Below are 27,546 nucleotides of genomic sequence, written 5' to 3'. Positions count from 1 at the left end.
GAGCCAAGAAGCGGGCCGGGTCCTGGCATGTTAAATGTGTTTTCTGCCTGCACAATGATGCAGCAAACGCCCTGCGGGAATATTTAGGACTAGGATGTGGATGCCACCAGCAGGTAGCCTGGAGGCACAAACTTGTGTCCGACATTTTGTCATATTTTTTGGTTAATTTCAAAAATGCAAATCATCGATGCCCGTCCGGAACGGATAGGGACGAAACGAAGCACGTCCTGTCGCCTTTTTGACAAATTTGCCATCAGAGTTCGTGTGGCGTTGTGCTCGTTACAACATTGTGCGGGTAAAATATCATGACCGTGTCCTGTTTGTCCTGTCGTTTTCCTCCTGGTTGGATAGCTTTATACTCCTGTCGATCGTCCTGTTTTTTGAACCCCAGCCTCTCATTTGTTTGCCGTTAACTCATTTTGTTGGTCTTTCTTTCGAACATAGATGGCTTATGTTTTGCAAAGTTGGAGTTCAAATTTTCCACATTTGAGAATGTTCCTGCAATGTTTATATTTCATGCACTTTTGTTTATACTATGTGGGAAATTTTAAAAGCATTTTATGTGGGAAATAAAAAGCCTACTTAAGTTCTTTGAGGCTTAAATATTATTAATAAAAGTCGATTGACGCATTCTACTTAAGGATACGATGTATATTGGCTACGAAATTGCCTTCGATGTACGTCGTTTTTTCCACTCCAAACATTGTCTATTTTTTAAGAGGACCCCTCACAAAAATTAAGAAAAAATCAAATTGGCAAAGATAAACCCTACGCAGTGGGTGATATTGTCCTCCCCATGCACTGTCCCCATTTTGAACGGGATGCACCAGAAAATCGGACGAAAAATATAATAAATATTTTGTTTCTAGATTTTGATGCAGAATGATGGAATATTAATCTACGTTTGAGGTACTCCGCTTAAGAATCGGATGGAAAGTGGCCAAGATATAGCAATCGCAAGAGGGTCATATTGTCCTCCCCATGCACTTTCCCCATTTTGAAGGGGATAGCTCAGAAAATGTGGCGAAAAATCTAAAAAATATTTCGTTTCTAGATTTTGATGCAGATCGACGGAGAATCGATCTAAAAATCGTTTGAGGTGTTCTGCTAAAGAATCGGATGGAAATTGGCCAAGATATAGCCTTCGCAGGGGGCCATATTGTCCTTCCGTTTAGGTTTTAGACTTCGCCGAGATGATATCTTGGAACTTTAAACTTTAAGTAAACTGTAACCGATAAGGGTATCCTTTTGCGAAAAAATTTACCCTTAAGGGGTTAATGTTGACATTCGGAGAGGCAGATTTATCGATCGAGTCTGTTGTGAAAAGCTTTATACAAAGCTCGGACCGGTTTGCTCTGAACTGCGCATGCGCCACCATCTTGATGCAGTTTTTCGAAAGCTGCCAGGTGGAAAGCTTCGGGAGTTAAAACCCAAGCCCCACACGACTGGATCGGACAGTCAAGCTTAAGATAGAGACGCGTGCGCATTGAGATCCTGAAGACTGGTGAGTGCGGACTTCTCGCAGTGTACTACAATTCCATTCAAGTGAAATAACTAAGTGGTGCGTCCTGAACGAGCTTAAAGTGCCGGAAAGAATATTAATTTACGATATTTATAATAATAATCTATTTGTACGTGCAGGTTGATGTCGGCTAACGAAATGGCGTTTGTGAAAATTTGCATATTTGCTTTGGCTTTGGCCGTGGGTAAGTGTGGAAAAAGCTCTTAATTGCATTTCCCAATTAATGATACGTCAATAGCACGGCTGGATGGTTGGCTGGTGGGATGGCTGGGCTGCCCGTATGAGTGCTTGTGGACATAAACAAACTCCATTTGAATAATGTGCCCTGACTTTAATGCTCTGCTCGCGTCGTCAAACAATCGCCATCTAATTGTTCACCGCAGTCAAACAAACAATGATACAAACAAACAATAATGCAAATATCAAACCAACGACGACCAACAAATGGCCCTGCCAACGATATGCAAATGTTGCATTCCAACTTTTTCCAGCGGCAGCAACTAAGCTGAAAAATATTGTTGTTAACATTATTTGCCATGTCCATGTTTATGTATATCTGCAGTGACCGGGCCAGGGAATGGGCCATCGCATCATTCGTATCATGATGTCAACTGTTGTCCGATTTCGATGGCAGAGTACACGTGTAAATGCCAAACATACGAATATACTCGTATCCTATATACAGGACATCGCTGCTCTATGGCATCCATCGTGGGCATTGTCACACTTGTTGTAGCATCTGTTGTTGTCTGCAATTTGCATAACTTTGGTTTTGGTTTTTGGTTTTCGGAATTTGGCTCTGGTTGTTATTTCGATGGCAATTGCAAGTTGCAACCAGTCGTATATATATTGTACAATTGAAAATTCGGCAATTTAATTTTGTGGCAAATTTTCTGCTCATTTATTGTGTGAAAGCTCATTAAAAATTTGTTTGTCTCCGGTGCCCAAAATATGCGAAACATTAAAATTGCATATTGTTAACTCGCCCGCCGGAATTAAACCCAAATTGATATTCAAGCAACTGTTGCACGAACGTAGTCCGAATATTTGTAATTATATTAAAATGGCCATGAAAAATACTGAACATGCCGAGCCTAGAGCATCAGCATCCGCTCATAATTAAATGTATTTCAATTCGCTTTCCACAGTCCTCAAATACACATATGTATATGGCATAAATTAAATTTTCAGTTAATTGAGGGAAAAAGTCTCTTGAGCTCGTTCAAACAATGGCAAACTTTTAATTTGATTGCGAGCATGTGTGCGCAAAGAGTTTATAATTTATTTGGCTTTCTCGGTGGCCCTGAATCCAAACCAGCAACACCTTTGACGAGAACTTCATGGTACAACCAATTTCACAATTCACGGGGCGTTGAGTCGAGTCTATTATCAATCTCGGCTCAGTTCAATGAATGACATGAAAAAAAAACGGTGTGCTCCAGTATGTTTATTTTTAATCTATTTAATGTTCATTGAACTCGGCATGCACGCACTTTCCCAAGATGATTCCCAAGCACCACCTTCTGACACCCACAACGGCGACGTGTGTGACTCGCATCCGAAATCCAAAATCTAAAAGCCCGAAAAACCGAAACGGGGCATAAAAAGTTCAGCATCACAGTTACTTGAGAGGGGACTGAGACCGGCAGGGGACACCGTCATAGGCAGTCAATTAATCTAGTTTAACCGGACTGGGAACAGAAACAAACGGTCCGGGACCGGGTCTGTTGACTACGGCCGGGCCGACTCTATGACAAACTTGTTGACAGACTGTCAGAGCGACGGCCCGGTCCAAGTCAGCAGCAACTCGGGCCCAAAACCAAACCCTGGCCCAAACCGCATAGACCACGCTCTGCGACGCCCGGCTTGACACACTCGGGCGGCTGCCAAAAAAGAAACAGGGCCCATAAAAATAAAAGGACATCAGTCGTAGTTAGCAGGTCGAACTAGGAATTCTCTTGCCCAGAAACTGAAAGGAAAACTACATTCATTAACATACAAATATTGTGTCCATCCTTAAAGCCTTTTTTGCCAAAAAATGTGGTATTCTTCTGCAATTATAGAGTATTTACCAACTCAACTATGAAGCTTTAGCTACTTTTTCTTTTCATGATTCTTGTTGCTGTTTTTGTTCCCCCATTTTTTTTTCGCCAGGTCCCGGTTCGTGTACGAAACATGTTTCAATGACAAGCGACAGCTGCAACAGTAACAGCAACAGCAACAGCAATACGGGAGCAACAGCAACAGCAATACGGGAGCAACGACAACGACAACTTGTTGTTGCTACAGTGTAGCTGTTGGCTTAAATGTTGGCTGACACTTCACGCACTAATTGCTCTGTGGAATTGTTTCTTTATTAACGTTTAATCGAATGTCAGCCAGTCGACGTCAGCAGCAGCTCAGCATCAGCATCAGCAACTTGCTGGCATTGTTGATGTTCATGCGGCTTGAAAATTGAAATTGTCTTTTCTTGTTTCTTCGCCAGTTTGCTTTTTTTTCTCTCATTATATTGCTATATTTTTTGTATTTTTTTTTTGCAACGCCTGATTGAAGTGGTTTACCTTGAGGAGAGCTGGGTGGATGCATTTTCTGTCGATGTCGGAAGCGTTTGGTTTTGTCTTGGTTTTCCGCCAATTGGTGTTGAGCGGCCTGCCTGGATTTTGGCCCAGTTCAAGGCTGACTTTAAACACCAACTGAAGTGGCTTTAAACAGCTGTTTTTTTGTGATTTATATGGGTCTTATAGGTTTGTAATCTCTGGGGGACTTTCACTTTTAAGGTCATTCGACCGACTGGCCTGTGTCGCAATCCAGCAACAGTGCAAAGCGCTAACTTATAGATATAAACGGTATGTGTATGTTTATTAAGCCCCGAGAAACGGGTTTCTTGCAAACAAAGTGGAAAAGTTGGGACAAAAAAATAATAAAGAAACAAAAACTGCCGGTTGCACGGCGAGAAATTAGGGTATGCTTTTGAAAAAGCATTTTTAATAAACATCTGAAAATGTTCCGTAAAATCTATTGAATTTTTCACTTCATAAATTAGAAATAGGTTGCTGGAACATTTGAGAGCCAGTTTCAAATTGAATATTCCAATAAATATGTTATTTCATCATTGAATATTAAATTAAATTAAAAATCTTTTCAAAGAATACTCTTTAAAGCTGCCGGTAAACTTTTAAAGCTTGAATTAAATCGATTTTGTGGATAATATGGGGTTTATTTATGTATGTAATAGTTTAGCAGCCTCCTTCTAGCCTAGTTCTGTGTTCATAACTTGCTATTTTAAACTAATTAACCTTAATACCTTAATAATAATGTTATTTATCCACAGCACTCACAGGAACCCTTGCCCAGGAGCAGCGGCAGCGTGGAAATTTCCGCGTGGGTCCCGGCCATCCACCCTCGCAGCGTCACCTGCCGCCCCGCACCCGTGATCCCGTCCAGGAGGCCTCGGTGACGCCCAAACGCAAGCAGACAGCCGCGGAGAAGGAGTACGAGCCGACAGAGGAGTGCCCAGAGGCCAATGGTTTCTATCCGGACGGCAAACAGTGCGACAAGTACTATGCCTGCCTGTAAGTGACCACACGGCGTATGAGTTATGCAGCCTGTAGGGATCTAACCACTTACCTGCGTTTTACAGAGACGGTGTGCCCACGGAAAGGCTGTGTGCCGACGGCATGGTCTTCAACGATTACTCGCCCATTGAGGAGAAGTGCGATCTGCCGTACAACATCGACTGCACCAAGCGGTCCAAGCTACGTGAGTATCCGGCCGAATCTGCTTAATTTGTGCGGCGTAAGTGCCGCGTTACGTATGCGCGTCGCACAACGTGTGACTGGAGAATCTCACGCTCGGCGTTTTATTTAAAGCTGCTCCTGTCTTCCAAACTCCTCCTTAGGCCCTCCTCTAACTTCTGGCCAAAATCAGCCCATAAACGCGCTGCGTGCCCGCACTTATTTGCTCGTTACTTCTTGGCCGTCTTTTTGTCAGTTGGTTTTTTTTTTGGTAACTTATTTATTATGCAAACGGCATGCGAGGCGGTTAACCCAAATTGTTGTCGTCAATAGGTCTTTGGTCTTGAGGCTTTGTTCTTGAGGTGCTTTGTTTTTATTTTTCTCTTGCCTCTCAGTAGACTTGTTTTATTCGTGATTTTATTATATTTCCCTCCACGACCCAACACCACCATCGAAATTTTAAGCCCGAGCATCAGGAATTGGCCTCCCGCAGCTTTAAACTTACTGAGAATATCCTGACATGTGCCAAGTGTGTGTAGCATCCTTCAAACTTTCCAACAGAATACTTTATTAAAGTTTCTCCTTTGGCCAAATGGCTGGCACTAAAACGATTTAAGCTCCGGCAAGAAATTTTAGAGGCTGGAGTGATTTTCACTTAAAGGTACATTGGTAACTTATTGGAGAGTGGCGCTCCTCCTATAAACTAAAACCATTTGTGTAATTTAGTAATATAAAATATTACGCTACATTTTAGTTTTTAAATAAATTATTTGGTGACCCATCAAAGCAATTAGTTCACATTGTGCAGGGCCATTAGCAATTTCAATTACCTTTGTCTCCTGTTGACATATGACGCCATGTCCTTGCACACACACACACACACATATGTACGTGTCCTCCTGAATAAATGTATGTAAAGCATTTGTGCTGGCTGCCAGGACACGTAATATATTTACCAAAAAGCTGAAAGGGTTTTTTGTGGGCAAAGAAAAGGTATTTGCCAAAACAGAAAGTGCACAACGAAAAAGGACACCCGTCAAATAATTTTGACAAAATTACATTACTTTTTAAAATCTATTCAGAAATGGCCAAGATATGCAATAGATTTTAATTGAAGCTTGGCAAGATGTCCCAGCGGTGGCAGGCAGTCGCCGCAAATTGCTATTCGTATGGGAGAAAATATGAAAGTCAAAATCCTGGGATACAGATCAAAGGATATCGGTGTCCTGATTGCAAAATGACATCCCTATCCAAAATCCTTTAAGAAATGGCAGAGATATGAGCTTGAAAAGAAGCGCCTTGGCGGCCAAAATGCGGCGCAAATTTCTTAAAAATCGTATGGCAGAAAATCTGAAGCACCAGGCCAACAGAAACCAGCAGAAGGTGGCCGAAACCAAGCAGTTCAAGCAGTTCATCGAATTTTCTGTTCTGAGGAAGGGAGACAGCATTAGTTTATGGCGGGATTTTGCCTCCCTTTCGCTCTAATGGGAAATATGCTTCAAGTAATTCTTGCTAAAAATTCAAAGAACGGTACTGAAATCCATGATGGCCGACTGTTCCCCAATCCCTGCATCTCAATTTCCAGGCTAGAACTGTAATATTCACTTAATGATGGCAAAGTTAAAACGACACACGTTGTTTTTTTGCGCGTGTCACGTTTTGGGGCTCGCGTGAGCTAAAATGCATTGGATCCTATGGGGAAGGCGCATCGTGCCGAGGCGGCGTGCCAAATGTCGTGCCAAATCACACCTGCTCCCCCATCACTACAGCAGCCTAATTTGTCTCCCTGTCCCGCTCGATTGCCCTATCTCGTTCCCCCCAATGGACATGATTCAGTGATCCGCATTCCATTAAGGGACTATGGGAGGGTAGAGTGCCACCCTAAGCGGCCTTCTTCCCTTTCTCACACCTGGCCAAGTCAGAAAAATGTCATTGAACTGCTTTTACTGCTTGCTTTCGGCAACCTTCTGCTGGTTTCTGTTCGCCTAGTACTTCAAATCTAGCCACGGGCAAAATTGACTGAAATCGAGGAAAAATGTTGGCGCCGCTGGCCTGCTTTTTATGCAGAGACATTAATAAAATGATTAAATAAAGGGTAATTGGGACGAAATTAATTATAAAAATATATATTTTTATTAAATATATATATTAAATTATTTAATTATATTTTTTTAAATTTTTAAATCCGTTCCCAAATGGCCAAAATATTTCTTTGAAAAGTGGCAACATGTGCCGGCCAAAAAGCTGCGCAAATTATTTAAAATTCGTATGGCAGAAAATCTGAGGTACCAGGCGAACAGAAACCAGCAGAAGGTGGATTTCCACCACCCCCTCACCCTAGGTTCGACACAAAAATTATGCGATTGTCCCTTAACTGGCCCCATGGGCTTCATATTCCGATGCAAGTTTCTCAGAGGAGGCTTGATTGTTAGGACAACAAATAATTACCCAACTGTCTCCTTATTATTATGACGAATTTTTAATCCGATCTTCTCAATTAAATTAGTGTTTTAGTCGTTTAAATTGGCAGTTTTGTATTTAACTTAAAATAAATATATAAAATATTAGGATAAAGACCAGTGAAGGGTTAACGTGAGTATTCTGGCGTTAAATTGAAAACAACGGTACTCCGATCCATGATGGCCGACATTGCGCCAATCCCTGCATTCTAATTTCCAGTCCAGAACGGTAATCTGCACCTAATGATGGCAAAGTAAAAATGGCACCTTTGTTTTTTCTGCGCGTGTCACGTTTTGGGCCTCGCGTGAGTGAAAATGCATTGGATCGTATGGCGAATGGCGCATCGTGCCAAGATGGCGTGCCAAATGTCGTGCCAAATTACTTCCGCTCCCCCATCACTGTTGAAGCTTAACTTGTCTACCTGTACCTGTGTGTTTCGCTTTATCTCTTTCCCCCCCATGGACCCTAAATTGAAGCCGTGATCCCATTAGGTGGAAAGGGAGGCAGAGTGCGGCCGTTACCTTAGTCAAATAGATTTGTCTCCCTCCCCCCCTAGGTAGTAGAAAAAATTAATTGCTCTGACGTCACAGCACTGCTTGAAACTGCTTCCTCTAGCGACCTTCTGCTGGTTTCTGTTGGCCTGGTACTTCAGATTTTCTGCCATACGATTTTTAAGAAATTTGGGCCGCGTTTTGGCCGCCAAGGCGCTTCTTTTCAAGTTCATATCTCGGCTATTTCCAAACGGATTTTGAAAAGGAAAGTCATTTTGTAACCAGGACATCATTATCCTTCGATCTGCATCGAAAGATTTTAGAAATCCGACGAAAAAATTGCAGCCGATTTTTGCAAAAAATCCTGATGGTACCCCTTGCCTAAATCGCGAAAATCGGGTCGAATTTTTTTTGCCCGATTTTCAAAATCCTGGGATACAGATCGAAGGATATCGGTGTCCCGATTGCAAAATGACATCCCTTTCCAAAATCCTTTAAGAAATGGCCGAGATATTTCCGGCCAAAACCGGAAAAAATTGGGACCCGGTTTTATACGATTTTTTATTGTTTAAAAACGTGCACTTTTAATGCACGTTTTAGCTGATATTTTAACTAATAAAAAACGGATTCCAAAAAGGAATACGGGACGTATACTTATTAAGTAATAAGTATATAATCTGACTCAGATTATTCAGTTGTTTCGCTTGCGAGTTCTAATTTTTCCGTATTGTTCGACTAAACCTACAGAAACCCCCCAATCGTCGCTCCACTGTCCCCGCAAGAACGGATACTTTGGCCACGAGAAGCCCGGAATCTGCGACAAGTTCTACTTCTGCGTCGACGGTCAGTTCAACATGATCACCTGCCCGGCCGGTTTGGTCTTCAATCCCAAGACCGGCATCTGCACCTGGCCAGATGAGGTCGGAGTGACCGGCTGCAAGTCGGAGGACATCTTCGAGTTCGAGTGCCCCAAGGTCAACGAGAGCATTGCGGTCACCCATCCCCGCTACGCCGATCCCGATGACTGCCAGTTCTTCTACGTGTGTGTGAATGGAGACGTGCCCCGGAGGAACGGCTGCAAGCTGGGCCAGGTCTTCGACGACGAGAACAAGACCTGCGACTGGGCCCGTAAAGTGCCCGAGTGGTAAGTAAAGGGGATATATACCTCTAATTTTATTTAATCTTTACATTTTTCTAGTGCCGACTGGTACAAGGATCGCCTGACCGATGCCGAGCTCGACGAGCTGGAGAACCCCAAGCCCAAGTCCACGACCACCAAGAAGCCACCACGCGTCCGCGGTCCCTCGAGGCGCAAGCCCACGCCCAAGCGGGCTCCAGTGGAGCCTGAGGAAGAGGAGGAGTGATCCGCGATTGGTTTTAGTTTTAAGCAAATTCCATTGATTGCCACTGATTGATTAAAAAGCGTGCCAGAGGTACAAGCACTCGTATATGTTACTAAGTACGGTGTTGCGAAGTTCGCTGCCGAAGGGCAATCCGCGGATGGTAGAGGAATTAGCCTGGCGCTCCTACCAGAAGCCCCTGCGAATGTAATATGCATGGGAATTTGTGTGAGGAGCAGTTGATGTGGTGCCAAAACGACAAGTTTTATGCACATACAGTGTTCACAATCGCTGCATTCTGTCAGCTCCCCCTTTGGCCACTCTATACCCCCCAGTGTCCGCCTTGTGTCCCCAGCATCCCCTCCACTGACATGACGAAATCAATGCCTGTCCCTGCCCAGCTCTTTCCGAGAGTTTTTCACATTGCCTGCAGCGCATAAATTCAATTTGCCGATGAGCGTGCACAAAAGTATGCAACAAAATGGCAACAACTCGATACAGTACACTTGCACAGTACAGTACACACACACACACACACAAGCACACGCATGGCAGGAGCGCCAAAGAAGAGAAAAAGGAACAGGACGAACATGTGTATGACGTTTGGCAGACAAGAAGCATTCGATAAAACGCATTGAAATTGCATTGTGGAAATTGTAAGCAGTTGAAAGGCGAGATTTACAGTGGCCACTGCCACAATGGGTGAAAGGGTGGAGGACAGGACTCGGAGGACAGGAGTGTGCGGGCAGGTCTAGGAATACCGCCGCAGAAGGGAAGCACAATTCTTATTGTTTAAACACTGACGTAAAATCTGAGAAAACGATGACATTCCACTTGGCAATCCTTGAACGTTTCCTTAAATTCATTTATTTATTGGATTGGGGCAACTGTAAATGGATTTTCTACATGTCCTGACTAGCTAGGAGGGGCATGTTAGTGTGGGTTAATTGGCTAGCTCCTGGCAGTAAAGGCTTCTTTGTATATTTTATTTGTGCCCAAACAAATTGGATTCCCTTTTAAAATGCTTTTAAGGGTGTTGTGTTCTCGGGTGTTAATCAACCACAGCTACGGGTCATCAAACCTCGACTTGTGACACCCTGACCGGAACCTTTTTCCGCCCGCCAGGAACCCAAAGGACACAGGGATACATGTCTGTCGTGGAGCTGCCTCTAATTAATCAACCAGCACATATGTACACACAAAAGCACTAAGGTGACGCACTTGTGAAGTCATTCGGAGCCGAGGCATAGGATCGTCTCCTTGTTGTCAATAATTTGGCACGTCCTGTGAACCCCGATGGCGTGTATCCTATATGTCCTTGATGTTCCACCCAACGTGTCAGCTCGACAATGAACCACACACACTGACAAACGCCCTCCTGACCACACCACCGTGGCCCCCGCTGCCTCACCTTTCCGGTCCAGAGGAAGTCCATCTAAAAAGCATTTCGTCGAACTCAGCGCCTACTTAATCAAGTGTAACATGGACATGTCCTGGCTCACCTGCCGCTTGACATATTGCGCGAGTGTGCCACGCCCCTCCTTGGCCTGTGACCGGACGATAGCCCCTGGGAGATGTGGGAGGCGGAGGCAGCAGCGTGCGCTCCTATCAAATGTCAAATTTGACACAAACAAGTATTTACATAATGACAACAACAATTTGCGTAATTGTCACAGGCACGGAAGAGCTTCGGATGGGAGACCCCTTAGGGGAGACACTGGACTTGTTGGCCAAACAGAGCCCCATCCTATTCCAAGTGTCCTTGGGCGCATCTCGATTTGGCTTGCATTCCGAACAGGTTAAGTCTGTTTGCCGGAACTGATTAATTGATGAACGTTGTGGCTCCAAAAGGGTTCATTATTTAGTTTTTATGATAATTGAAAAAATCTAAATATGATTTTACTTTGATTATCGAACTTGTAGGTTTCCAATCCAATAAATCGGAAAAAGTTCTTCAAACAGATTAGCCAACACTATTTACGATGTTTTATATCGTTATTGTCAAGAAATACTATCCGAATGTCACTATCCGAGTGCACTATCAGCGTAAATAAAGAACGTGGCTGACCGCTTCAGTTTCAGAACCTCAACATTAAAGCTTAAAGGTCAGAGGCTTCTCTGATCTGGTTAATTTCGTTAAAGGCCCAAAGCCTCCATTTGTAGTACCAGCATCTTTTTTTTGGTAGTTGATACACGTCCTCCCTCCTCTCGTCCGGCATTATTTCCCAAAATACAGAGCCGGGAAGAAAATAAGAAAGAATAGCAAGGAAAGCGAGGTATTGTGCCGTATGCTGGGGAAAAGTTGATTGTTTGGCCCTCGGGCTATTTGCTTTCTTGATGAAATAATTAAATGTCATTCATTGAGGTCGTTTGCCGCTTATTCTTGGGCTCCTTTTGCCACTTCCTATTTTCACCATTTCCCAGTCGCCTTTCCGGAACTCGCCTTCTTTACGAGTCCTTAACCGGGCCTTGTGTAATTGTTGACCACTTTCATGTATCCTTTTCGGCGCCTTGTGCTGGCTAATTTGAGCAGACACCGCCTTGGGGGCGGTCCGTTTTGGGTGTCCTGCGGATCCTGCTTTTGATTTCGGTTATGAGTATGGACGCCACCATCTCATCTTATCCTAGTTCATTAAACTTACGCCCCGGACCGGACCAAACCAGCTACTTCTTTAGTTTTGCTAATTAAATGGTGCACCCTGCGCATCCTGCCAGGACAAAGTATAATGAACTAGAGAGACTAGAGACTGACGTCACACCTGACGCATCCTTTCGGCTGTCGCCTGTCAATTTGCATATTCATAAGCGCCACGTTAGTGGCAGAAGCCGCAGCTAGTGGAAGGATGGATTCCTGACAGCCAATTTGCAGCAAAACTTTTGGGTCTTGGCCAGTTTTCAATTTGATGTAAGCCACGAGTTGCAGACTCAAGACGGCACAGGCGTTGGCTAAACTTTGAACCGAGTTTATAGCCGCCCAGCCGCGTGGCAAGTGGCAGGCAGCATAGAAATCAATTGTGGCTCTATCGCTGGAGTGTCTGCCGCGCCTTTTGGGCCAACAAACTGCAGGTGGCCCCCCCTTTACCCACGATGCGTCTTGTCCCCGGGGGCAGGACCCGAAAGTCTGGCCAACGTAATGTTGTGCCAACTTTAAAACTGTCAAATGGACAAGCCAAATGCCAACCCAAAACTGTCAAAAGTTATGAATTTCCTATGTACACACACAGATATGTACATCCTTGTATCCTCTGGATTGCAATTAATGTGAAAAGGCAATTTGAACGGGCAGATACATGGCTAGTAGCTGGTAAAGGGTAAGGGTAACTGGTATGTGGTAACTGGTCTATGTCCTAGTAGTCCTGTACAGTTACCGCAGCTAAACACTGGAATTGGGATCGTCCGGCTCGCCTTAGGCTACGCATATAAATCACATGAATTTATTATGATGATGGCATAAATCATAGAGCCATGCAATATATAAAATTGCACAATTTTTTTGGTTTTTGCGCTTGGCTTTTTGTTTTGCCGTCGAGGCCTCAACTTGGGGGCATTGTGTTCGTTGTTTAAGCGCCGCAAAATATGCAATTCAAGCGATACCAGTTGACAGGCAGGGTCCTGCAGGAGCAGGAGCAGGGCTGAAAGGTAGTAATGGAGGCAAGAGTGATGAAATTTTAGCTGGGAAGTGGATATTTAAAAAATGCATTCTGTATGCATATATACTATAAGTTTTAATTAGTTTTAAATTCTGTATACTGATAGCAAAAATTAGTTTATTTGTTCATTATAATTCCTTATCCTTTAAACATTGATACATTTATTGAATCTTTCACTTAAGCTAAGCAATTCTATTTTGATTGCTTCATAAACTTTTATTTTGAATTGAATCTGTGGCTAATTAAGTTTTCGCCAAAAACGAACTCCAAGTTGCGGCCAAATTTTGTGTTGGCTTAGAATCAAAACTTTGCCGAGAAGTTTTAACTCGTTTTAATTACCTGGAAAATGAATATTTTCAAAGTTTAGTTTTAGTTATCCTGAACTATCAGAGTCCTGCTTAATAGTTTCTTTTTTCGGCAAATCTAGCAACTGTTTTTCCCCCCGAATTCCGGCTGCACTTGAAGCCAAGCGATGGGGCAGGTCAGGTCAGTTGCTGTCAACGGATGGGAGTGGTCACTGTTCACTGGTTGCTGGCAACTGGTCACTGGTAACTGGTAACCAGTGACTGGCCGGGATGAGGGACCAGAGTGCACCGCTGCGGCGAAATGTTCCGACAGCTCGGCACATGCACCCGGGGCCTCTGCGCCCCATAGAAATGGGTTTCTTTGTTTTTGTGTGCCGGGCCTAAGCTGGGGGCCATTTCCTAGGACACCGAACAGGCGACACTGGACACGGGCTATTGCGATGCACCCCGCCCATACATACATCGAAAAAAAGACCATACCACTCGCAATTTGTTTTTAGTGGCCTGTTTATGTTGTGAGTATCGTTGCAATGGATGTATGTAGTGGTTTAGTAGTTTTTAGTCTTTCGGCGGCTGTCACTTTTCATTGCTTTACCAGCATCCCCCTACCCTGGACCTGAGGCCCCCAGCTCCTGCCCCCGCTGGTTCATAATTTTCATGTTAATATTGCCCTTGAGTCGCAATTCAGCAATGAAATTAACTCGACTGTGAGCTCTGTGTGTGTTCTGCGGTCCGCGCCGACCCTACCCGACCCAACAAAAACGTGTCCATTGCAATTAGCATATGAGCAGCACATCTGTGGCGCCACCTCCTATCGGGATGGGGTTGTCGAGTTTGGTGGTCAAATTGTGGGCGTGGCGAAGCTTGTAATTTATGAATTTTATGGCATTTCTGTTTAGGGACTCGCCTCGGCAGCCGATGATGTGGGCGGTCGACTAGCTAGCCGCACTTTTAATTTGATGAATATTGCTGAGGGATTGGTGAAAACACGGATTTCTGCAGTTAATAGATGATGTCATGGTGGTCCCCAAGGGAGGCATTATAAACTAGTTTGTTAGGGAAAAATTAAAGGGCCAAAATGGGTTGTATTTGTGGTAAGCATATATTTATTTAAAGTATTTAAAGGATTACCTTTAATGGGAGAATGTTTTAAATATTTGTGGAGTAGAAACTTTTTGTAAAATTTTAAATACGATTTGTTTTAAAGTCTTTATTTTTAATCGATATTTTATTTGCAAGCAATTTAGATTTATGTTCAGTAACTATTTTATATAAAAAGGTGTTTTTTTATAGAATTAATTCTAAAATAATTTCACAATCTTGACGCCAATGGCGTGGAGGTTTCAATTTACACAAAATCTTATCCAGTTTTACGAAACGTTTAAACCTTTTTCTTTCTTCTTTAAAAACGTTCAATAAATAGTTTTAAATTGATACAATAATCTCATTTTTTAAATTCACTCTTGAATTGAATAAAGTCTTAAAATAGAGCTATTTTTCCAATTAGAAACAGGATCATTGTTGTGCTTCCTGCATTTGATGTTGCCAACATTTTAATTTAATTGCAAACTTTCATTGAATGTGGTTAGGAATATTGTATTTGGTGTATTATTCAAATTTTAGCAAATTATGCATATAAATTTTCATTTTCGTTTTCACTTTTGCCAGTGCAAACATGAGAGTGCCCTGAAATTGCAAACTTTTATTCCGACAGGCTGGCAACAATGAAAGCTACAACTACTAGGGTGGACTGGGGAGACTGTGTGGGCTAGTGGGAAGAGTAGTTTTTGGGCAACAATATCAACAACTTTAAGCCACCTCAGAAACTCATATAGACTCCATGGGCCTGGCCAAAACTGGCAAACAATTTGCAAACAAAATATAAATTCTGGAGCATACTTTGGGGAGCATTTAAAAAATGTATGCGGTCAGTGACTGGACTGCCGCCCTTGACAGTCTCCTCTGCCCCCAACAGACGACGCCACTGTCTTTGGCGAAGCTCTGGCAAAGGATTTAAAGCAGGACGCAATACTAACAATAATGGAGTCTCGTTAGTTGCCGAAAGTTTTCCTTCCGATAAGCAAATGAATTTCGGCACTTATCATTTAGAAATCGGCAATCCTTTTGGAATTGCCAGTGGAGGTGGGATTTTATTGTTTTGTTTTTCGCAGGAAACACGACCATAAGTCCTGGGGCGCTTTAATATGCGAGAGCAATCCTTTAGAAGCCATTCTATAGCGAGCTGCTGCATTCAGAATTCAGCTGCCAGGTTGTCTCCTTTAGAAAAGCTTCAGCAATCTGGGCTAACAAAAAAAAACTTGGCCGAGAGTGTGTGTCTGCCAGTCCTGCATATTTAAAGGCGCTTAAGTGCCGACAAAAAGTGCAACCTGCAACCTGGGAACCCAGGAGCCTGGATGACAGTGCCGCAGAAAGCGGAAGTACAGGAGGTGGGTCCTTAGGAGGAGGACAACCAGCTCGACATGCGTCGTCATCCGACACATCACTCATGCTGTTTTTGAGCCCTGATTGTTTTGAGTATCTCGCAGGATACTCTAGACGGAGCAACAGCAAGGACATACAACAATGGTAGTAAAATTGATTGCATTTGTGTCTGCCATTCAGACAAAGTCGTTGGCTCGGCAAGTGCCGACTCCGCCAGTGTCCTTGTTTACGCCTAAAATGCTGTGCCGGAGAGCCCTTGGACTTGGCACTTGAAAAACACGTTGCCTGCGCCCGCCCGCTAAACACGGCAAATAGTCAAACAATGACGTTTTCGAGGTCCTGGCCCAGGACAATCGTCAAGTGAGGGTGCGATAATCACTGCGTCGTCAGCCCGCCATCCGGCCAACACCTTTGGCCGTCTCAAATATTGACTATTTTGCATATTGATTGGCCTTTCTCTCCGTTCGCCGGATTCCCGGGCTATGCGCTTCCTTTGGCAGTCAATATGCCAGCGACACCTACATCATCAGCTTGTTGACACTTCAGCATCAACGACCGGAGCAGGAGTGGGAGCAGAAGCAGGGGTAGGAGCAGCAGCCGGAGTGGGTTACAGACGGTAGACGGCTGAAAACAGGATCAGCAGGATGTTGGCGACAAGCAGGAGGCAGTTCATCCTGCCATGCTTTATGGCTATGAAAAACACTTTATGCGCTGCTCTGCGCCGAGAGTTGACGTTGTTTGACATTGTAGAAATTGCTTTTAATTAAAATATTCTGCGTGGCAAATATCAGCGTACATGCAGTTCATTTCAGAAGAGCTGCGAGGATAAAAAAAGAACAAAATAAAGGAAAAAGGGGACTATAAACAAAGTAGCTAAGCCTGGGAGTGATGCTTTTTAGACTTGGCAGTGGAGCTGCAAGTATTTCTATGCATAGAGAAGCGTAGGAGTGTGTAAACATTGTACCCACACTTGAATAAATATTATTCACAATGATTTTAAATAAATTTAACATGAATTAAGAAATTCAAACAAGACTATTGACTTTCTGAATCTATTTAAAATTAAAATCTTTAGTAAAATTTCTGTATTATACTGTAAAGTTTCTCAAGGATTCTGTCTTGAAAATCCTCTCAATTCCCTCCAGTATCCTTGCCCAGACACTAACATTGTTTGAAGAGTTTATTAGTTTAATTTGGAAAATAGCGTTTTGCTTGAAACACCAATTGAATTTGAATTTCTCCACGCACATTTTACGAAGCTAATCTAACCCTTGAGTTTCCTTCGACGACAGTTATCTTTTATCCTTTTTTTGCAGTCTGCAGTGCCGGGAAATTAGCTGGGAACCACCCGCTGCGCGTTGCAATGCAATTTATGTTGATTAGTTTGCATCTTGAAGTTGAATCCGAGCTTAATGAATGAATTGTGCGAAATGCGAAGCTCCAGGGGGGCTGGAGTGGAGTGGAAGATTGGATCAGTGGTGGGGACACGGCGGCAAGTATTTGTTGTCAGACAGATCCAGTTTTTTATCCGCTCTGGAGCAACTTCTAAATCCGCTTAGCAACTTTATAATTAGCCCATGTTGACGTTTGTAGGCGTCGTTGTCGTCGATGGGTGGAACACAAAAAAGCGATTGGCTTGGAGGGTTCTTTTCGGGCATTTCGATTGCCGTGATTGCATAATCTCTGAGCTTGGCCAGTCGACGAAATCGAGACAAACGGAAACGAGGGAGAACGAGTCGGAGCCGTAGCCATAGAAGGAGAGGGAGACGTAGCCGTACCCGGAGCCGGGGAGCAGTAAAAAATCAATGAAAATAAATCACCGAAAACCGTGCGGAAGACTCGAGTCAATTTTTTGCCTTTCCCACAGACAAATGCCACGTCACTTGACGGCACTCGGCCCAATGCGGATTCATCCTAGCCAGGGGCGTCGGCTATCCTCTTATATACCAAGTTTTTTAAGTTTTGTTTTAAAACCATATAGGCTTATTTATTGGAAGTTTTTTTTATAAGGATATGTGTCTTGGAAACTATAAAAAAGGTAGCTTCAAAATCCAAAGCTTCCAAATTATTTAAGATTCTTTTAAACTACTCCCCTGTGCTCAACCGCCTCTAATCGTATCGTTAAATTGATTAATTTCTTTATTTGCTCACCCGCTGGAAATTGCGGTCGCCTTCTCGATTTGAGATGGAAGGAAAGACTTCTGAAGGGGTTTTCTCTTGCTTTTCTAAGGCCAGAAAAAAATGTAGATTAAAGAAAAGTGCGATTCAAATCAAGTACAAAATTTTCATCTACAATAGATAGAAAATTTTCCAATATTTAGAGTTTAAACTTGACTTTTTTGGTTGTTTTGTTTGCGAAACATTTTTGGTTCAACACCCCTGGTACCCCTTTCTCATATATACCTATATATACAACCATGTACGCCTTCCGGGCTCGTCGGCGCATATTTTGATTTTGGCTTCAACGCCGATTTTGATGGATTAATGGGGCTGGGCGACATTTGTTGTCAGTGTCGGCATCTTGGCGTCAAACAAAGGCGTGGTCATGGCTAATAGCCGGGGCAAGGGACAGGCGGTTAGGGGCAGGAGGCGTGGTCGCCAGCGATTTGCTTCGGGTCGTTTGTCTTCGCCAGTGGGAGATTCGATGGGACGGCAATTACGTATCCGCCCTGTGTGCACTCCATTCATTCAAGGCGGAAAGGTGATTATACGCTCGGGGTTTCTCTAATTTTGATCGATAGGCCAGCAAAACAAATATTGATGCTAAATTGGCTTAGAATATGGAATGAGTTCCTGTTGACAGCACAGAGAAAAAAATTCATTGAAATTGTGATTTTGGGGCTTATGGTGGTACTTTGCATGTCAAATGTCCATATACATTTTTAAATTTAAAGAATATAGTCTTGTAATAAGTTAAATAAATCTTAAATTAATAAAGGAAGCTCTTATCTTTAAAAGTCAACATAAATATCTATACCCATTGTCCTTTTTCTCTTTCTGCATGAAAAGTATAAGTTGAAGTTAAGACTTGAGTACGCTTCGCACCTGGACGAGCTTTCCATGTGAGCGGTCTGCTCAATGACCAAACTCGGAGACTTGCAGACTATTTTTACGTTCGGGTATTTGTGTGATTCTTGTGCAAATTGTCTGTGAAAACTGCCATGGAGTTCTCCAGAAACGAGTTCGGCTACTGGCTCTGGCATTTGCATTTGCGTTTGCATTTGACTGTTTTCCAGGCATTTTTCCCCACCTCCCCTGGCACTGATTTCGTTTTCCGTATAAGTACGAACTCGTACGTATGTAATCGTATGAATATACGTCTTCCTTTTCCTGTACATCCGATCCTATCCTATTTCCACCTCTCTCTTCCGGACAGCAGACCCACACATGCCCACGTTGCTCACTTCGCCAGCGCCAACTAAAAATGCATTTCCTGTCAAGTGTAAAAAGGAAATGATGTGATGCTCTCCGGCTTTAACGTGCAATCAATCATTGCCTCCCCTCACACCCTTTGCGGTGGCAAAGTCAACGAAGGCGGGTTTATTAAGTCTGGCAAATAGTGTTAAGTATTTGTCGAATGTCAAATGCCGAGCGCCCTTTTGCCTTTTCCTGCTTTGGTCCTGGATTTCCTTCCCTATCCCCATCGAGGCCAGCCGCAGATAGGATTCTAATTGCCACGCCGATGGGCAAGTGATGTGTTAGTCCTTGAGTCTTGAGTCCTGAGTCGGTGTTGATGTGCAATTTCCGTTTCCCGCGGTGGCTCCTCAATTAGAGGCTGGAAGGGACTCCCTTTCCACTATAAATTCCGGTAACCCTTAGAAACAAATGGGTCTATTAATTAAATACAAAACTCTTTGAAAGCAAGAAAAAAAATAGGTTAAAGAGTAGAATTAAACTTAAAAACTTATAAGCCTAAATGGAAAATGTAGGACCTTGAAAAAATAGACTTTTTAATCTTTCTAAATCCAAATATTTTGAATCAAATTCTAAATGAAAACATTCCTTTATAAATATGTAGTTTGGAATGCAAAAATATTCCATATATATGAATATGTCCTTTTACTTGATCCTTGCCTAAGCTCTCCGAGGACGTGTCCTGGGGCACTCTTGCCTTTAGGTGGGTTAGGGCAGGTGGTATCGTTCCTCGGCCCACTGAGTGCCATTCTCTGATGGCAGACTTTTCAAGTTCAAGCATGTGATATATGCATATATCTCTGCCTCTCCCCTAGTCGGTCTGAACAATGTATATGTGTATCTTGTCTGCCTACGCATCTTGATGGCTTCGGGCTACGTGTCCGGACGCTGTAATCGGATGTTTATGGCCCACAGCCACCTCACGGACGCTCCACGCACTTTCAATTTTGTTTGCTTCTGTCTCCGGACGGTAGGATGGACATACAGACAGATGGACGGAGTCATTGAACGGCGATCTTGCGGGGCAGTAGGCTCATAATAGACCGGTGGGTTCCTTGAGGGCGCTTAATTACATCGATTCGGGGCGCTCAAATGAGTTGACAAAAAGTGTGTTTTGTGTGGAATTTTTGGAAGAAAAGCCTTTTGGGTCAACCTTCAGTTCTTTGACGTTATTAATTAAGACCTATTCTGCTTCACTTTGAAGCATTACAATTCTCTCCCAAAAATAAACAGGCCACCGGGCCTGCAATTAGTAATCCGATTTGGAAATCGAAAGACTTGTGTTTTTATTTCGCCAAATTTGTGAAACTGTGCCAATGTCTGCATGTGGGGCACGCAGCCCATCCACCATCATAAAGTAAACACCAAATGGAGCAATAATAAATTTTCTAAAACCCAACAAAGGGGTAAAAAAAAGGAGAAGAAAGAAATATCCGATGAAATTGAAACTAAAAATCATGCAGCCAATGTAGCAAACGCCGCTGACATACAAAGATGAAGTGGTGCCCGGAGGTGGTGGCGGTGACGAGCGGATCGCGTTGACAAGTCACCTATATCAGGAGTTGGAAGAGAAGAGGGTTGGATAGTGGGCAGTGGGTGGGAGGTAGCTCTGGGGCAACCTAACAATCCGTTGGCAGCAAATTTTGCGCTCCAATGGCGCGGGCATGTCGCCAAGAAAAACAAAAAATTATTGTCAAGTGGTGTGAACTATTTGGGGTCTGTGGATCGAAATCTGAATAAAGGAGAGCTGCCATTGAGGTGTGCTGACAATTGAAGAGTTAATTGAACAACGCTCAAATGGCAATTAATTACGAGCCGACAGTAGGCCTACAAGGAAGCGCAAGCTGCGCTGAACTTGACATCGAAACTTCGAGGAAAAAAACGAAACCAAAATTGAAACTGAAACCGAACCGAAGCCAAAACCGATATAATAACCGTAGCACAAAAAAGACAAATTACCAGAAACCTGTTTTGGAGCCGCAATTGTCAAATTGTCAACTGAGATACTTTTGTACTTGTTACCGGTTTGCTCTTCGGCCTGGGAGGGCGCCAGTACCATTGCCAGTGCCGCCTTCTGGCCAGCTAATTCTGACGCCCCTTATAAAGTGGCAGGCACCGGGAGTGGTCACCATCATTAAGTCGCCGCAGCTCGCAGTGCCAAGAGTCGAGGACACCCACGTCGGACTCCGAGCCCAAAACGGATATAGTCTTCAGTCTCCAATTTCAAATAGAGCTTCCTGAACGGCACGTGCCCTTCCTTCTTTTCGAGCAATCCAACTGAAAAGGAAGTAACTCCTCGTTGACAATGGCAGCCAAAGTAAGTCGTCCATTTTATATCAGAAAAAAGTAGGGTAGATTTTTTAGTAAAAAGTTTACCTTGTTGTTTAAAAATTCAAGAAATAAATGCATCTGGAAAATCATGCATTGAACAATTTGACAACTAACTCAAAGTCATTTAAGAGAATTGAGATAAATTACATGGTGGACTATAATTAACAAACAAATATATATGGTTTTTGAGAATAATTTGTTAAGAATAATCTTAAAATATAATCTTTACTAAGTTAAGTTTAGGCTAACATATTTGAGTCTGAGTTAACCAAACTGTTATTATAAAACCCTTCTTGAACTCATATCTTTTATTTTTTCCAGTTCCTGACTGTTTGCTCCCTTCTGGCCATTGCTGGCTCTTGCTGTGCAGGATTTGCCGCCACCTACGCCGGCTACCATCCAGCTTATGCCACTTACCAGGCTCCAACCGTCTACCATGCCGCTCCTGTTGCCCAGGCTGCTGTATACCATCAGGCCGCTCCCGTCCTGACCAAGACGGTGCTGCCAGCTGCTCCCGTTTACACCAAGTCCTATGCCTTGCCCGCTCCCTTTGTGAAGACGGTGGCTGCTCCTTACGCCCTTCCAGTGGCAGCTCCTGTGGTTAAGACTCTGTCTGCTGCTCCAGTGGTGGCTTCTGCCCCAGTAGTGGCTGCTGCTCCTGTTGTGAAAACTGTGGCTACCGCCCCTGTTTTGGCCGCTGCTCCTCTGGTCAAGCAAGTGGAACTGGAATCCTCGCCAAGGTACGACTTCTCTTACGGAGTTCACGACAGCATCACTGGAGACATTAAGAGCCAGGTGGAGACCCGTGACGGTGGCAACGTGGTTGGATCCTACTCCGTCCTGGATGCTGACGGATACAAGCGCACGGTGACCTATACCGCCGACGACATCAACGGATTCAACGCCGTGGTCCAGCGTGAGCCTGTGGTGGCCGCTCGTGCCGTTGCTGCTCCAGTGGTTTCGGTGGCTGCTCCAGTGGCCCCTGTTTCCGTCCCTGTTCCCGTTGCCGCTCCTGCTCCCGTGGCCTCCTTCTCTTCGCCAATCTACTATCCCCAGCAGCAGGTGTTTGCCCCCCAGGAAGTTCAGCAGCAACAACAGGGAGAGGTTGTAGAGGCCCCAGTTGCCACTCAGCCCGAACTAGAGCCCACGCCCGTTGACTACAACGAGGAGCAACAGCAACAGGAGCAGCAGCAACAGCAGCCGGAGCAGAGCTATCCCCAGGATCAGCAGTTCCCGCCCTACTCTCCCGCCGCCCCTGTTGCCGATAGCGATGATTCCGATGTGGTGGAGGCACGATCTGCCCCCGAGGCCAGCAGCACCACCTCCACCACGGCGGCCCCAGCGCCAGTCACCGAGGAGGAGACCAAAAAGACGGCTTAGATTGCGATTCAACCTTCCAAACTGACGATTACAATACGAAAACAAATATAAAAAACGTACAATATAATAAATGGAATTTTATTTAAATTGCTTTGAATGTGGGATTTTTTTTTAATTCTATAAGAAGTTAATTAAAAGTTGTTCAAATATATTTGCGCACAATTAATTTAATTAATTCCTTTAAGCTACGCATGAAAACATATTAATCGGCTTAAGCTATAAAAGCGCAATAATAAGTTAGCAAATAAACAAAAAATATATGTTTTTCAGTCAGACCCATTCAGTATAATAATTATTAACAGAAAAAATATGTTTTTCTAAGGAATTTCCATAAACACAATGGATTTAAAATGGCTTTAACCTGACTTTATTTGCACTTATTGCATTATTAATGATAAGCGATTTTAGGGCATTGGAACACCACGATGTATTTATCCCAAAATTATTAAATTATTAACTCAAAACGAAATGATTAAATGGAATTGAGAATTAACCCCTTTTTTATAGATAGATAATAATGCGAATCGAAATGGGCTACTCGGCTAATACTGTACAGATCCAGAAATGTTATACCTTTCCGATCTTAGAGAACCCAGAGCCTGGCAACAACAATCTGGACCCATTTTTTGGAATTTTTTAAAGGGGTACCGTCATGATTTTGGCCAAATGATAGTCAAAATTTTGTTGGCTCATTTTGGGAAGGGGGTTGGAAGGGGAAAAGAGTCCAGATTCATAAATAGTATTGCCATTTTGAGTCGATTCCCTTTAAGAAAAACATAGTCATTTATTATATATTTCTTAACGAATTTTTACAATGTTTTATTTTTTAAATTTAAGCCAAGGAGTAGATTTGTTTATACATGAATAAGAAATATTTAAAAAACTGGTAATGGCAGCACTTTTCACATTCATAGCAGCGCCCTCTTGCGGAGGCGATTGCATGAGACGGCCGTGTAGATTGAAGATCGGTGGCCTTTTTAAGAGGCTAAAAAAATACCACACAATTCCTTTTTTATTTATCTCCCATAATTTACTTTTCATAAAGCGTAAATATTTTATATTTCTCTATAAAGTCTCTTGATCTTGTAAGTTATCGTATAGATTTAGATACACCCGGAAAATACCAGAAAATTCCCACTCTTTCCGATAGCCAATTTTCGATAGATGTATTGTTATCGCATTTGATTTAAAATAAACGGTAAAACCTGGACGCTCAAGTAGGCCTTGGAATAATTTTCGCATTCGTTTTCATTATCGTTGTCGTTTGGGTTCACAGAGTCCCAGTTCAATCGGTGCTTTCATTGTTAACACACCTAACAAAATTCCTGTCCGTGTTTTTGGTACCAAAGGCATGAAAAAGTAGTTAAAATTTTGTGTTTTTTGTGATTTTACTTCTGGAAAAAAAAGCCGGTACACCCATACTGACACAATAAGGTAAGTTAATTGCTTCGGTCCTCGGGAGTCCCTCCGTTTCTCAAGCATCTCTATCGCTGTCCTCTCTCGCACCTTGTTCGCACCTTTCCCCGTGTTGCCTCTCCTTTTCTGCACGCTGTAAATGGCGCCAAGGCAGCTGTTGCTTTGTTGTTGCCAAGACCGGTGTCGAAGAGGGACAAAGAATATTCTGGATACTGATTGCAGCCCTTGTTCGCTCACGCACTCCATTTTTCCCTTCCAGTTCTTCACCTTGTCATCGTAGCAGATCTTTAGTGCCATTAACTTTGAAGTAAAAATCCAAAACACATCAAAATGAGTAAGGCGGATTCCAACTCCCGTCAGGGATCCTACAAATCCAACACCATCAACACTCAGGTAAGTTCCATTGTGACCGCAGAGGACCCTTTCCGTTCGTGGCTAACCTCAATCCGCCGTAGGACTCGCGCATGCGTCGCCATGAGGTGACCATTGAGCTGCGCAAGTCGAAGAAGGAGGATCAGATGTTCAAACGACGAAACATCAACGACGAGGATCTTACCTCGCCCCTCAAGGAGCTGAACGGGCAGTCCCCGGTGCAGCTATCGGTGGACGAGATCGTGGCGGCTATGAACAGCGAGGACCAGGAGCGCCAGTTCCTGGGAATGCAGTCCGCCCGCAAGATGCTCAGCCGCGAGCGCAACCCGCCCATTGATCTGATGATTGGACACGGCATCGTTCCCATTTGCATCCGCTTCCTGCAGAACACCACCAAGTGAGTTATTGTTAAGCCGTTCTATTCCCGGGCAGAAGTAGTAGTAGATCTGCTCTTTCAGCACCATGTTGCAGTTCGAGGCTGCCTGGGCTCTCACCAACATTGCCTCCGGCACCTCCGACCAGACCCGCTGTGTCATTGAGCACAACGCAGTCCCTCACTTCGTGGCTCTGCTCCAGTCCAAGTCCATCAATCTGGCCGAGCAGGCAGTCTGGGCTCTGGGCAACATTGCCGGCGACGGCGCCAGTGCCCGCGACATTGTTATCCATCACAACGTGATCGATGGCATTCTGCCGCTGATCAACAACGAGACGCCGCTCTCCTTTCTGCGCAACATTGTCTGGTTGATGTCGAATCTGTGCCGCAACAAGAACCCATCGCCGCCGTTCGAGCAGGTGCGGCGGCTGTTGCCAGTCCTGTCGCAACTGTTGCTTAGCCAGGATATCCAGGTGCTGGCCGACGCCTGCTGGGCCCTGTCCTATGTTACCGACGACGACAACAACAAGATCCAGGCAGTGGTCGACTCTGATGCCGTGCCGCGCTTGGTAAAGTTGCTTGAAATGGACGAACCAAGCATCATTGTCCCAGCTCTTCGTAGTGTGGGCAACATTGTGACTGGAACAGATCAACAGGTAGGGTTTTGTTGAATATTTATTATAAAAACATAATTGAAAGACAATAGTCAAAAGTCACAAGTCCTTGCCTGCTTATCTACCATATGTATAATTCCTTTCCCCAGACTGATGTGGTTATTGCCGCCGGAGGATTACCCAGATTGGGTCTTCTCTTGCAACACAGCAAGAGCAACATTGTTAAGGAGGCAGCCTGGACAGTGAGCAACATCACGGCTGGCAACCAAAAGCAGATCCAGGCTGTCATTCAGGCCGGCATCTTCCAGCAGCTACGCCACGTGCTGGAGAAGGGCGACTTCAAGGCCCAGAAGGAAGCTGCATGGGCAGTGACCAACACCACCACCTCTGGCACTCCCGAGCAGATTGTAGATCTGATTGAGAAGTTCAAGATCCTGAAGCCATTCATCGATCTTCTGGACGCCAAGGATCCGCGAACCATCAAAGTGGTGCAGACCGGTCTGTCCAATCTGTTCGCCCTGGCCGAGAAGCTGGGCGGTACCGAGAACCTGTGCCTAATGGTCGAAGAGATGGGTGGCCTCGACAAGCTGGAGGCGTTGCAGCAGCACGAGAACGAGGAGGTCTACAAGAAGGCATACGCCATAATAGACACCTACTTCAGCAACGGCGACGACGCGGTTGAGCAGGAGCTGGCCCCACAGGAGGTTAACGGGGCCCTCGAATTCAGCACCACCCAGCCCAAGGCTCCCGAGGGTGGCTATACATTCTAGGCTCTGTACACCACTGGACCTTACCCACCCCGCTCACTTGCCTTGTACACACTTGCACACATCCTCACACGCATTTCCATTTCTCTGACCATAAAACTGCGACCGCGCTAACACAGTTTATTAATATTTTTGCCACAAACTATGCCATTGTCATCGAAAACACTTACCAGCGTAGACGACAGACACTAAACACCCAACCAACTCGACTCAACTCAACTCTACCCGCACATTCCCGAACACTTGGAGGCATGCATGGCAGACACAGGCTGATGCATTTGCTTAGATAATATTCACCACTTCACCTTAGATCACTGACTGCGTCGGGTCAGAACCATTACTACTACTAATAACTCTGAACTCGTTAATCCCACCGTTGCATGAATCGTTCAGTTTACACTTAACCGCCCAACCGCTACTGTGGCCATTTCACGTGTGATAAATCCCGGGCTATGCCACGCAGCACGGATATGGAGTACTTTATTTACCTCGTTTCAATTGCAACCTCCCCGGCAGCTGTGCTGTTGGGGGAATCGTTGCCTACTCCATCATCCGTATGTGGTGGCATCAGCCCGCCTGTATGTGTGTGCTAGGCTTTTTCATTGAAATCTTTTAGAGCACAATTTTGGTTATATTTTAGGCTGTTAGCAATTATTTATGTATACTACAGGTACTCATTTTAATCCTCCACCTCACGCAAGCATTACAACAACAATCAACACCAACCCATCAACTCAACCGGGTCGTCATCCTCGTATCGTAATATAATGTTCAATAAATAATGGATTGTTTGAATGATTTAATAGCTTTGTTTAGAATATTGGTGACAGCCTCACACCTGAATGGAATTTGTTATAATGGGTAGAATTTTTAATATTTGGGATGTAAGTAGGTTATCCATTGTCTTATTTTTAATTTAATAATCTCTACTAGTT

General features: G+C 44.1%; 3 protein-coding genes across 4 annotated transcripts; all 3 read left to right on the top strand.

Moving 5' to 3' along the window:
• Nucleotides 1–1,393: 1,393 nt before the first annotated feature.
• LOC6498544 (protein obstructor-E) lies at nt 1,394–9,643 on the top strand. 2 transcript variants are annotated; one of them, XM_014906691.3, is made up of 6 exons: nt 1,394–1,504; nt 1,642–1,706; nt 4,854–5,094; nt 5,163–5,281; nt 8,955–9,351; nt 9,406–9,643. In XM_014906691.3, exons 2-6 carry the CDS (start codon nt 1,646–1,648, stop codon nt 9,569–9,571), a joined length of 984 nt encoding a protein of 327 aa, XP_014762177.1. In that variant the 5' UTR covers nt 1,394–1,504; nt 1,642–1,645; the 3' UTR covers nt 9,572–9,643. The 2 variants fall into 2 exon arrangements, with proteins under 2 accessions (XP_014762177.1, XP_001963032.2); XM_001962996.4 differs by having other exon boundaries at nt 1,428–1,561.
• Nucleotides 9,644–21,532: 11,889 nt separating this feature from the next.
• Nucleotides 21,533–23,344, top strand: LOC6498545 (calphotin). Its single transcript, XM_001962997.4, has 2 exons — nt 21,533–21,675; nt 22,011–23,344. The coding sequence occupies exons 1-2, from the start codon at nt 21,664–21,666 to the stop codon at nt 23,067–23,069; spliced, it is 1,071 nt and encodes a 356-aa protein (XP_001963033.1). The 5' UTR covers nt 21,533–21,663; the 3' UTR covers nt 23,070–23,344.
• A 919-nt stretch (nt 23,345–24,263) lies between these two features.
• On the top strand, nt 24,264–27,414 carry LOC6498546 (importin subunit alpha). The gene is made up of 5 exons (XM_001962998.4): nt 24,264–24,503; nt 24,745–24,878; nt 24,941–25,254; nt 25,316–25,886; nt 25,994–27,414. Exons 2-5 carry the CDS (start codon nt 24,816–24,818, stop codon nt 26,612–26,614), a joined length of 1,569 nt encoding a protein of 522 aa, XP_001963034.1. The 5' UTR covers nt 24,264–24,503; nt 24,745–24,815; the 3' UTR covers nt 26,615–27,414.
• Nucleotides 27,415–27,546: the final 132 nt, after the last annotated feature.

Source organism: Drosophila ananassae, chromosome 3R (genome assembly GCF_017639315.1).
Source record: "Drosophila ananassae strain 14024-0371.13 chromosome 3R, ASM1763931v2, whole genome shotgun sequence".
Classification (NCBI taxonomy): Eukaryota; Metazoa; Arthropoda; class Insecta; order Diptera; family Drosophilidae; genus Drosophila; species Drosophila ananassae.
The sequence above is the reverse complement of the archived record's forward strand: the minus strand, read 5'-3'. Positions and strand labels throughout refer to the sequence as shown.